General features: G+C 45.1%; 1 protein-coding gene across 1 annotated transcript in view; it reads right to left on the reverse strand.

The window, feature by feature from the left end:
- The window catches only part of TNNI3K (TNNI3 interacting kinase), a 204,810-nt gene that overhangs the window by 49,946 nt on the left and 142,812 nt on the right, over positions 1-12,052 (reverse strand). Inside the window, exon 22 of the mRNA XM_066623520.1 lies at positions 6,073-6,182. Coding sequence (XP_066479617.1) covers positions 6,073-6,182 — 110 coding nt within the window. The remainder of the gene's footprint in view (positions 1-6,072; positions 6,183-12,052) is intronic.

Below are 12,052 nucleotides of genomic sequence, written 5' to 3' on the forward strand. Positions count from 1 at the left end.
TTACTTGTAAATTTCTTCTGCTAGAGGCATCAGGAAGGTAGTTGTCACACCTGGGAAAGGTCCTCCTCCTTCTCTTAGCTACAGGCAAGAACAAGTTGGTAGGAGATGAAGGGAAACCTGGTACCCGAGACCTCTCAACCCTATTAAACTGCCCAATGCCATACATTTCTGTACAGAAAATACTCAGGAGAAAATATTAAGGAGGTCAGGATAGAGAAGAAACTTTTTGACCTGTCAGATCTCAGTGTAAGCTGCATGGTTCAGAAAGCAGAGGAAGATCTTCTCTTAGCATCTCAGAGAACGGAATGTACAGAGTAGAGAAATGGTCTTTCTCATGAACATTCCAGGGTGCCATGCCCAGGGAGGTAGTTGTCACATATGGGATGTCCAAAAGCAGTGGCGTTTATAGGGTGGGTCTCCTCACCATATGGGAAATATGAGCACAATCTCAATGATACTCTTCTGCCAAATGCTGCTTTGGCCAAAGAGAAAATGTCTGCTTTTACTATGCTTTGTAAAGATATATGTGGTGAGATATGCACATAGTAGCCCTATATATGTCCTTCAAAGGGTTTACTGCTGACAGAGACAGCCATTCCTGCTGGCAGAGACAGCCATTCCCTGAAGCCATGATTTCCTGAGGAGCAATATGCCCTAATGATTAACAGTATTATGCACCCAAAAAGGCATCTAGAAATGGTGGGTTTAAGCATGTGCCTTCTGGAAAGGGTTACAGGCAACCAAGATCTTCCAGATCTACTCTACCGGCCTTCAGTTTCCCTGTGGGATTAGCTAAAACAGAGCATGAGGAAAAGAAGCCCATCTCCTACAACACTGGGCATTAAGGAAACAGTTCGGCTGCAGGTCTAGGGGGCCAGCCACCTTCAGCATTTTGGCCCCTCTCATGCAGTGTGTCACTTGCCTTTCCTGCTGTTGCCAGCTGTTACTCCTTCTCACTCCTGAGGCCATCATCTGTTTGCTTCTCAGGCAGCAAAGGCAATTGCTTTTTCCCCACTGTTGTTTGCTCAGGCACCTAAGTAGCTGAGCAATTAGTGATGGTGGCAAAGAAGAGGAAGAGGAGCAGCCGCTGCTCACCATCTCCCTCTGGATAGCAGGAGGAATTAGCCAGCCATGTCTTCTGATTTGTGACCTACACTTCCACAGATTCCTGAAAGGCCTATTCTCAGAATAGGGCTGGGGAAGAGGTTACAGAGGCATCTTGGGAGTCTGAACTCCACATGTAAGAAGTTAGTTCAAAACTCCAAAGGCCAAGAGAAGAACTCCAGAGCACGGGAAGGTTTAATTTGTCCTTGAGTTTGGTAGGGCTATAGTCAACATGTGCCTCAATTCTTGGGGTAGCAGTGCCCTTGCTTGCTTCTCAGAGGAAAAATGATATGCATAGTCAGGAGAGAAGGGGGGGGGGGAATGCCAACCGTCTTCACTGTGTCTGTACCTCAGCTGCTGGGCCCCTTCTTGGTTGAAGAAGGAGCAGCTGCTTGGTTGAAGAAGAAGAAAACAAGGAGGGGACCACCCTCTGCACTGCCTCTGAAAGGTATGTAGGAGAGAGAAAAAGCAGGCAGGAGCAACCACTGCTGGTAGCAATGCTGAGGTTAAAAAAAAAAAAGGAAGAACAAGAAAAGACTTCATCAGATTCTTCTGGGGAATTGCAACACTTTCACTCCTGCTTAGTTTCTGGCTATCACTGTGGGCTCTTGCTGCGTCTGGAGGTCATATTGTGACTGCTAGTGATGTGGAACCTGGAACTTCTCAGCCTGCTCTTTTCTTGTCCAGGGTAGGACTGGAAAAGGAAGCCTGTCTGTCTCTTTAACGTGAGCCTGGCTTGTTCCCAGCCGCAGTGGCAGGAGGGACAAAGCAACTTATGACTGAATTTCAGGAACATGAGGGTGGAAGGAACAGCCTGAATATTGCCATGGCACTTGGGGCCTGTGTCTCAGGAAAGTGCAACGATCGCCCACATGGAGGATGGATGGAAGAACTGGCATTGCCGTGAGGGACTGAAGAATATTCTGCTTCCTCTGTTTTCTCTGAATAATTTTGTTCCCTCAAGTCCCTTGGAACTAAGGAAAAGGCAGGAGAATAAAACCTGTTTAAAGTTTGCTTGAATGCTGTTATTGTAAGCGCAATTACAAACCCCCAGCAAAGTTCTGTTGCTTGCTAGCCAGTCAAAGCTGGTCTGAAAGCAGTCCATCTCTTTTGTACCCTAACATCCTGACCTTGCCTGTAGCCAAGAGCAGGCATTTTCATCACTGTGATCACTGGCACTGCCAGGCACCTCTGAAGAATATTGTATAATCTCTGTTTTTTAAAAGATGGCACTGAGCTGGGGGTGGTCATAGTCCTTTGTTTAGGGAAGGTGTGACATATTGGAAAAAATCACATCTGTCTCTTTCAAAAATATGGTTGCCATTTTGATCTGATAAGCCTGATTTAGTTGTTGTTACAACCAGGTGTAGCTAATTATTCCAGTCTTATAAGAAAAAAAAAAAATCTGAAAATAATTAGCTAAAAAGTATCCACATAAATAGTTTCTGTGGCGTAAAGGCTTTAGACAATTCAAATGTCTATTGTTAACTCAACGTTTTGAATAATAAATATCTCATTTCCATATCATTCTAGGATTGATCTCTTGAGCAAGCCAATACATTGTCAGCTACATGTAGCATTTCTTTGCAAAAGAGGAGAAGAAGGCTGCGAAGAGGTAGAGAAATGAGATGCAAAGGATTTTCAACAGTTTTGCAGGCAGTCTAGAAAGAAAAGAGAAATCCAACTGACAGTTGGGCTAATTTGGGTCACTTTACTTCTGGCTAAATCAATTTGATGGGTCACTTAACATCAAGGTTGTCAATTGTTTTGCTGGTTCTCTGGTTATGCTTTTTACAGCAGGCGGATATACAGATATTTATAAAATGAAACTGGCATAGAGATCAGCCGTGAGAAGGAAATTCACCTACTTAATTTCTATGTATCAGATTGCTGCCTGAAGTGGAATGTCTAGGGAAGGCCTATGACAACTATGGCTGTGTATTTTGATATGAACAATCCTCAGCAGGGGTAGAATGTTAGGAACCCAACCATTATAGTTATAATTTGATCAGAAGGGTTTTCTGATTCTAATTCTGTCAAAATCCCAACTACCTAGCAGCTATGCCATTTTATATATGCAGTTGTGTACGATTTATAAATACCCGGATTAAATAAGATGCACGTGAAGAGCTGATGGGTATGAAGCAGTAAAATGGGTGGCTCAAGTATGCGAATTAATATACCACAGTGAAAGAAATCTCCCTTCCTGGGGGAGGACCCACTCATAAAACATAGTCAATTTGACTAGGATAATTATTTCTTTCCTTGTTCTATTAGCAAAACTCAGGCATAAAGCAAAACTCACAGTTTCTCTGCTACCATAAGGCTATAAGGACAAGTATTTCAGGGATGTATGAGTGCAGTGGATTCTGCTTCGGAATAGGGCAGGCTGGATATGATGACTTTGGAGAGCCTTTTCCACCGTACGATAGCATAGTTTGATACTGTGTGAGCAAGCATTAAGATATAATATCCATTTTTTGGTTTTGAACTATAATGCTGTTCTCTTCTCCTCAAGCAGAATTTTCATATAATTTTGTGGTGTCATATACATTAACTTATTAATGCCCTAATAATAGTAATGGAAACTTGATTTCCTGCTTAGCTTTCTCAGGTTCTCTAATTCCTGACAGGCTTTTTCTCACACAAAAATCACTTGGGGTGGGGGGGGGGCGGGTAGGATGGCAGCCTGAGGCCAATTGTAGAAACAAAACTGCATGCCTGTGGAGCAACCTGGATCTTTGCTTTCATGCAGAAAAAAGAAACCATCGACAATTTACATGAGGATCTGGAAAAGTGCTACTGCTATAGATTATGCCCTCCAGCACACACAACAAAAGCCAAGATATTGTTCATGTATAGGGAAGACATAAATGCTTTCAACATGACTAATAAGTGCCAATAGGAGAGGCGAAGATACTGCAAGTATCTATTTCAGTAAGTGCCTTCTATCCTGGGAAAATGGAGCTGGCATTGCTATTGTTGTCTCCCCACACATACCCTGTGCATTACAGCTAGTAGTGATAAGCATGGGAAAAGCTGATGTCTGGTTTGGGGCGACTCCTTTGTCAGTTTGCCAGTCACAAAAGCACTACAAAAGCACTACTCTTACTGGTGAAAGCCAGTAACTGGATGGAAACAGCCACACATGTTTTCTCAGAAATGCACCCCATCATGTTCATTGGGTTTATCTCCCATGTACACATGCATATCATTGCAGCTTCAGAGAGTCAGATACAAATTAGGAGATTCGTTTTTTGGAGAAGAAGGGTAGAAATGTTAACAGAAATTGCTTTATACTGTAAAATTCCATTGTGTGAAAATATCCTTCTCTTATCCATGTTTACTCAGAAATATACCCTATTAAATTCAATGGGACTTACTCCCAAATACATAGAATTGCAGCCTAAGAAAGCTGGATTCCTAGATCCCACTGACATTCCTGGGACTTGTCTTAGTCACATAACTAAATTGTCTCATTGATTTTGGTGGGGGCTAATTAAAGTTGCCAACCAACCCAGCTGGAGATTCACCATTGCCTTTAAAGCTCCTGTTACAATGAGAGACTAAGGCCACAATCCTAACCAACTTTCCAGAGCAGACATAAGGGCAATGCAACTCCAAAGTAAGGGAACGAACATTGCCTTACCTTGAAGAGGCCTCCTTGACTGCCCCCCAACTGCAGGATGCAGCACATGCTCCACTGGCACAGCTATGCCAGTGCTGGAAAGTTGGTTAGGATTGCGCCCTAAGTCAATCTGGCTCCAGATTGTCTAACTAATTAGTTATTGTCTCATAACTAAATTGTCTCATTGATTTTGGTGGGGGCTAATTAAAGTTGCCAACCAACCCAGCTGGAGATTCACCATTGCCTTTAAAGCTCCTGTTACAATGAGAGACTAAGGCCACAATCCTAACCAACTTTCCAGAGCAGACATAAGGGCAATGCAACTCCAAAGTAAGGGAACGAACATTGCCTTACCTTGAAGAGGCCTCCTTGACTGCCCCCCAACTGCAGGATGCAGCACATGCTCCACTGGCACAGCTATGCCAGTGCTGGAAAGTTGGTTAGGATTGCGCCCTAAGTCAATCTGGCTCCACCTCCTGGACCTTAGTGTCCACCCCGCTTTCCAGAAGGCCAGAAATAATCCCTGCAGCACTGCAGTCACTTCCTGTTACTGTGGTGTGATCATGGTGGGTGGAGAATTCCTGCCCTGACATGCAGTTGGAGGGAGAACTCTACACATGTAGCATTGCTGAAAAAATGGGTGATCTGTCTGAAGAGCACACACTGCATCCACGTTGGGGTGAGGAGCAGCTGGAGAAGTTCACTTACCCCAGGTTAAGCCTCCACCACAACCAGACAGCCTGGGTGAGGTAAGTAAAAACATTTTTATGCTTACCTCTCTGTAGGCCACCTAGCTCTCAATGCTGGTGTAAGTCTGAAAAGAGGCAGGGGGCATACTGGACCAGGAGAATGGGGATAATATCCTGGCATGTGCTGGTGCCGAGATCCATCCACCCCTACCTCCTGCCCTCCCTCCCTGCCCTGATCCTCCCCTGAACCGTCTATGACCTGACCCCACCAGCACCTTACCGTCTCTGAGGCAGGTTGAATCGAAGCCTCTGGCTGTTTGCACGAACAGCACCAATGCACACGATGGTGACACAAGATTTACAACAACATAAGAGTAGTCTTATGGCCACAGACTATAGGAATTGCGCCATTAATCCTATTTGATGAAGGATTTTCTCTTGGATTTCTTGTGGAACAAAGTCTGTTACTCAACTAAAAACCATTGCACCGCTCTTGCACATTTACTGGAAACTACAGCCTTCACTCATCAATAAGTAATCTTACAATAAAGCTGAGACATAAACTTATAAACAGGCAGTTCAGCCTTGCGTTGCCTCTTAAGAGACAGTAACAGATATTGATCTTGGAAATAAAGAAGTGAGTTCTCTTACCTCAGGGCAGGCATTCCAGCCTCTCATTAGCAATGATGATATGGGTTTGGGAATTGAATAGCCTATTGGAGGCCTGATGTGATGGTAAGCCATATCTGCAGCAGCGGCAGCTGTAAATAAGAAATTGATAATGATGTTGAATTATTATTCAGCCCCCTCTCCCCAAGAGATCCACATGCATGGACTTTGTTTGCTGGATCCACATATCTATTGCTGTAGCAATGTTGACCCTTTGCGCTGGAGTCTGAGAAGAATCACCTATTGATTCATATCCCAAATATGTCAATCTTCTTGATGAATGAATTCCTCTTGGATTTCCTTAAAGAGAGGATCATGCAGCAGCATTCATTAATCAACTGAGGCTGCAATCCTATCCACACTTACCAGGGAGTAAGACCCATTGGCTATTATGGGACGTACTTCTGAGTAGACATGCATAGGATTGGGCTCTGAATTATATAAATAGCATGGCCAATTCTACCTAAATTCCCCTGCTGATGCAGCCACACCAATGGAATGTGTATTGCATCTGTGGGGGGGGGGGGGAGATGGAGGGTTTCCTCAGGGTGAGGGAAAGCCTACCCTGCTGCTATGGGACTCCTCAGATCTATGTAAGTCTGAGATGTGTAACGGTGGTGGATAGGGTGAGGTAAGGGGCTAGGACAGGGCTTTTCAGACTGGGGTGTCATGATGCCCCAGTCTGTGGGCCCTGCTCACTTTCACCTTAATGGGCGGGAGCAGCATGGAGGCAGGTCGGAGGCAGCAGCGCGATCCCTGCAACCTTCTGCAGGACTCCCTGCAGCTTTGAAAGCGAAAGCGGAGCAATCACGCCCTGCCTCCGCTAAAGCGGAGCATGATCGCTCCACTTTCACTTCTGAAGCTGCAGGGAGCCCTGCAGAAGGTCGCACAGGGCTCCCTGTACCCCCTGGGAGGCTGCAGGAGGCTCAGGTACATGCAGCCAAGCCCCTGCAGCCCCCCTGAGCAGTGTGATCCTGGGGATTGCGCCACTGCCTCCCCCCTGCTACCTCCCCGCTGCCCCCGCAAGAACTTAGAGCAGCTCAAACTCTTCCCGAGAGTTTGAAAACCGCTGGGCTAGGATATGGGTGCCCATGCACCAGCAGGGATAGGGGAACGGGCAGCAGAATTTGGGGAAGTGGTGGAATTTGGGGGTGGGTTCAATGGCAGCTTGCCTTGGGTCACCCTTGCATTCTCCCCACGACAAATACAAATTGAATAGATAAATATGGGTATGTAAGCAACCATGTTAATTTCAAGGTTGCAGGTATATAGTGTGTATAGACCATTGCTTTTCACTGACATGGTATCTAAAGATGTGCTACTGTAAATAACTGTAATAATCTGCTCTCTGCCGCCACCACCACCACCACCCCCGGCATGTCTGCATGTATACCTACTGGACACTTTTAACCAAGTTTTAGTCTAGTTCATACCTCTTATCAGGAATTTGTAAGAATACTAATGAAATTAATTAGAAGTTCATGGCTTCTTAATAGGAACAACTAAGGAGTGAGGAGCAGGAATGGTGTAGAGGTCAACCAGTTTGGGTCCACTAGAGGGAGCACCTGAACAGCCAAGCCCTGAACCACCAGTACCAGTGATACTGTGAGTGCCCAGTATGCCATCAGGGAGTAGGTAGGTTTTTGTCTCAGGGACCCCAGCAACCTAGCACCACTGCTGGTCAGGTGAACAGGAAGCTCTATCTAATCCAGGAAATATTCCTTCCAATGACAGAAGGATGTAAAGATACCACAGGCCCTTCCCCTGACTCCCTCTTGCTCATGGCACAAAACTATTCTGTAGTAATTTCTTTCCCTTGTATTAGATTTAGGATGATGGCATGAAACTCAGACTAGTGTACATCTAATTTTCATTTTTGTGCAACATTTTATGTGGTTAACAGCTATATGCCACCACATTATGATAAAGATAGACTGCGGTTAGTCCCTGGGAGATTCTGATTTAGTCACACTAAATTATCCAAGGCTTGCAAGGACCTAGAAACTAAATGTAGCATTTACCTTCTGTTACAGCTACAAAAATGCTAAAAAATTAATTTATGGACAAGTTCTCAGCTTCAAGTCTTACACCTGAAGCTAGACCACCCACTCAGCTGAGGAGCAAGGTTTGAGGCATTTGAGATTATTTGCAATCAGTTTCTGTTCCTTATATAAGTACCCAAGTGGACAAGGATTTTGCCATGCAACCAGTACAGATAAATAAAACAAATCTAAACAGTGATGACATATGCATAGTCTATGCCCTTTTGGTCTTGCCGCAAAGAACAAATTGACCTTTCCACTGCTATACCATAATGCCCATTTCAAGAAGAAACTGCCTCTAGTCTCCCAAACGGCATAATCTTTCAGATTTAGACTAGCAATTAAGTGTAATTCATCTTCACCACGAATCTTTAACTACCCAGCAGTCTGGGTTTGATTGATAAACACCACTGCAGTGGTCTAATTGGTTGGCACTTAGTGCTTAAGTAATGGTTTGTTACCTTTTTATTTCAATTATGCCTGTACTAGAAAACCTAAACAGTTTCTCACTAACACCACCTATTCACTCTTTTATTCTTTTTAATATGCTTGTTTCTATCTTCCTACCTGGTTTCTTGTAATTTGAAAACACTGGATAAAAACCATCATGGTTTAGAATTCTAACCATTTAGAATTCTCTTTTTAAAAAGTGTTACATTGAAGGTTAAGGTCAAAAGGTGCTTTTGTGCCCAGTAGCATACCTGGAAGGGGCAATGGGGGCAAATGCTGTGGGTGCCAGTCTTGGAGGGGTGGCACCATGACCTGCTCCCTCCAGCACCAGATTTTTGGTGCTACTAGAGCAGTGCAAAAGGTTTCATTACAGCCTGGGACACCTCCTTCCTCCCCCCTTTTAAAAGGGGGAAAGGAGGAGGTGTCGTGGAAGTAATTGCGGTCACATCATCGTGTCAACGCAATTACTTCCAGGTCAGGGGCAAAAGATCAGGGGTGGCTCCAGGCACAAAAAGCACAAGGACCACCACTGTTTGCATCTTTTGTCAGTGTAAAGGAAGGTGAAGGGCAGACCAGGTGCAGTTCCTATAGTTAGTGACTGTAACACGCCTCCCTGTTCCTGCTTCACCCTTTTGATTGGGAAAAACTGGGAATAACAGGGAAAGGCAGATTGCTTCTGCCATGTCAGACTGAGAAACCAGACAGAAGGAGGCTGCCTTGGGAAATCCTCTCTCCCAGCTGAGACCCCTGGGAGCCTTCACGGATCTACTCAGACTTGAACCAGGGATCGAGCTAGTGCAGGTCCCATACTGGCTATTGGGAGTTACCTAGGGCATAGAAACAAATGTCCCCTTACCCTAGGAAACCTCCAGCAGCCAAGAATCCCCCGCAAGATACAGCAAAAGTCACGCTGGCACCTCTGCTTTTCTGTGCAGGAATGGGCAGCCCAATTCTGAACTGCCCGGTGTATGGGGCTCCTGTGGTGCCAGAATGGCTACTGCAGGATCCTGAGCATGCTGGGCAGCCGCTGCCAGCTCCTGTCCCCTTCCCCCAGGTAAGGGAAGTAGCCCTGCAATGAGGCTACTCAGTTCTGTGGCAGCTCTTTAGCTGGTGCAGAATCGAAGAGTCACATTCTGGGCTGCGCAGCCCGACATTGGGCTCTGGATCTGGCGAAACTCAGCTCCACCAGTTCTTACCTCCTCCCACCTTGCTCCTTCCCCCGCCACGCCTTCCCCCTGTCCTCTGCCCTCCCGGGAACGCCTCCTTCCCACCTCCCCCTGCCCCGTCTTACCTCTCTGTTGCCTGGCGCGTCACACAGAGTGCCAGGTGACAAACCATGGTAAGGTTCACAAAATGTGCCTTATGGCACATTTGCAACAGTGCATGCTGGCAGTGAGCCGGCGTGCATGGGTCTGGATTGGGCCCTTAGTTAAAACTGGGCTGCCTGTAATGATTCTCAGAATGGTGGAGTTGGTATTTTCAGTAGCAGCTAGAAAAGTAGAGGTGCTTGGTAAATGAAGACTGGAGTATGCGTAATAAGAACACAGAATTCCCAAAGTAATTTTTGTGCTGGAAATTTCTTCTCAGTAAAAGTTTTGCAACTAATGAAGGCTTGAAGTATAGCCCACCAGGAGAGAAACACACACACACACACACACACACACACACACACACACACACACACACACACACACACACACACACACACACACACACCATTTCCTCCCTAAAAATTCACCAAAAATACTTGGGGAGAACTAACCCATCTGGGATGGGAGAATTTCTGCATCTCTATTTAGGGTTTCCTAACTTAGGTCATCTGCACGATGCCTCCTCTCTTACTTCCCGCAAACCCCCATTCTAATACTCATCTTTTTTTGGTGAAGACTTTTTTGATACTACCTCCTGCTACAACAAAGGCTAGGTTCTTACCCTTCTACAACAAAGGCTAGGTACATATGCATGAAAGGTTGTACATAAATGATTGTACAGTATATTATTTCCCCATTCACCCTGACACCACTCTCCTCTCCTTCCTCTGTTATCTTCCCCGTGTCTGTTTCTAAACTGTGAGCTTGGTGGGATAGGGATGGTCATCTCTTCTGTTGTAAAGCGCTATGCACTCATGGTGTAATAATAATAATAATGAATCAACACCACTACATTTTGGTTGAAATAGGGAGCAATTTTATACAAAATGACCCAGGGTCCAATAACTCACCCGGGAACATATAGCTTAACTAGTACAAGATAAATGGTTACAGCTTTGATTCTCCCCACACATACCCCCAATTCTGTGAACATAGTCGTACTAGAGTAGATTTTTTTAAAAAGTATTGCAAAAGGAGGCAACAAAATCAGGAAACAAACATCATTACAATCTGCAAACCTGAAGCCCAATCTAAATGTTTAGCATTTGAGTGGTTAACAAGACCCCATGCTTATAAGAGCATGGGAAATTAAATTCAGAAATCAGATTGCAACAAGAGCTTATCTTCATCAGTGCAAAGAAATGAAATTTAAAAAAAGTTAGAGAACGCAGAAACAAATGCCAGCAAAACGCTAAAAGTTATATAAGATGCAGCGAAGCTACCAATAAAGAAAAATGTAACATTATGCATCATAAAAAGCAAAACAAAACTTCCCCCAGAGCTATGGACTTGTAAAATGATCATAATTCCATAAATGGCAGAAGAGATGTGAATCTGGATTTAATAAGATCTCAAGAGGAAAGGGATGAGGGGAATTTTCTTCAGCTTCCACCAACAAGGGTTCCAGAAAAGTGCCAATAAATATATATGTTTAAATTCATTGGAGGAATAATGGCTTTGAAAACCTAAGCACCTGAAATATCTCAAATGGAGAAATGGAATGGATGGCTGTTGCACAAGACAAGTGACACTAATTAGTGAGAATCAATGGATTCATGCTTAGAACACGATGGTTCAGGGGAATTCTTTAGACTGCCAGCTTTTCATTGTTTGTAAAGTGCCCAGCACCGTTTCAGTCCTTGGTTGTGAATAATGATGTGGGAACTTGAGAAAACTTTTCAGTAGGTAGCAGGATGAGAGGCAGAGGTAAGGAGAGATTCCTGTAACTCCCTTTTCTCTGCTGCCCCAAGCATCTACTGATCCTCTGCACGGTCCCATGGTGACCCATGACCATGCATAGTGACACATGACCCAGTGGTATTCCTAGCCACTGTGGCACCTGGGGCCACACTTCCAGTGGTGCCCCTCACCTGGAGGTGCTGACCCCCATGCCCACTGCCTCTCCCCAGAGATGTTCTGAGGGCTGGAGAGGCTTTCCTGGCCCTCTGAATGCCTCTGGGGGAGATTCTTAGGGGGCAGTCCTCAGATCAGCATGCCAATACTATCAGCAGCAACTAAGTGCCATAGGAGGCATTGTGGGAGGAGTGGATGGTGGCATGGAGCCATCCGCAAGCCTGGCACCCAGGGCATTTGACACCC

Source organism: Tiliqua scincoides, chromosome 4 (genome assembly GCF_035046505.1).
Source record: "Tiliqua scincoides isolate rTilSci1 chromosome 4, rTilSci1.hap2, whole genome shotgun sequence".
Taxonomy (NCBI): Eukaryota; Metazoa; Chordata; class Lepidosauria; order Squamata; family Scincidae; genus Tiliqua; species Tiliqua scincoides.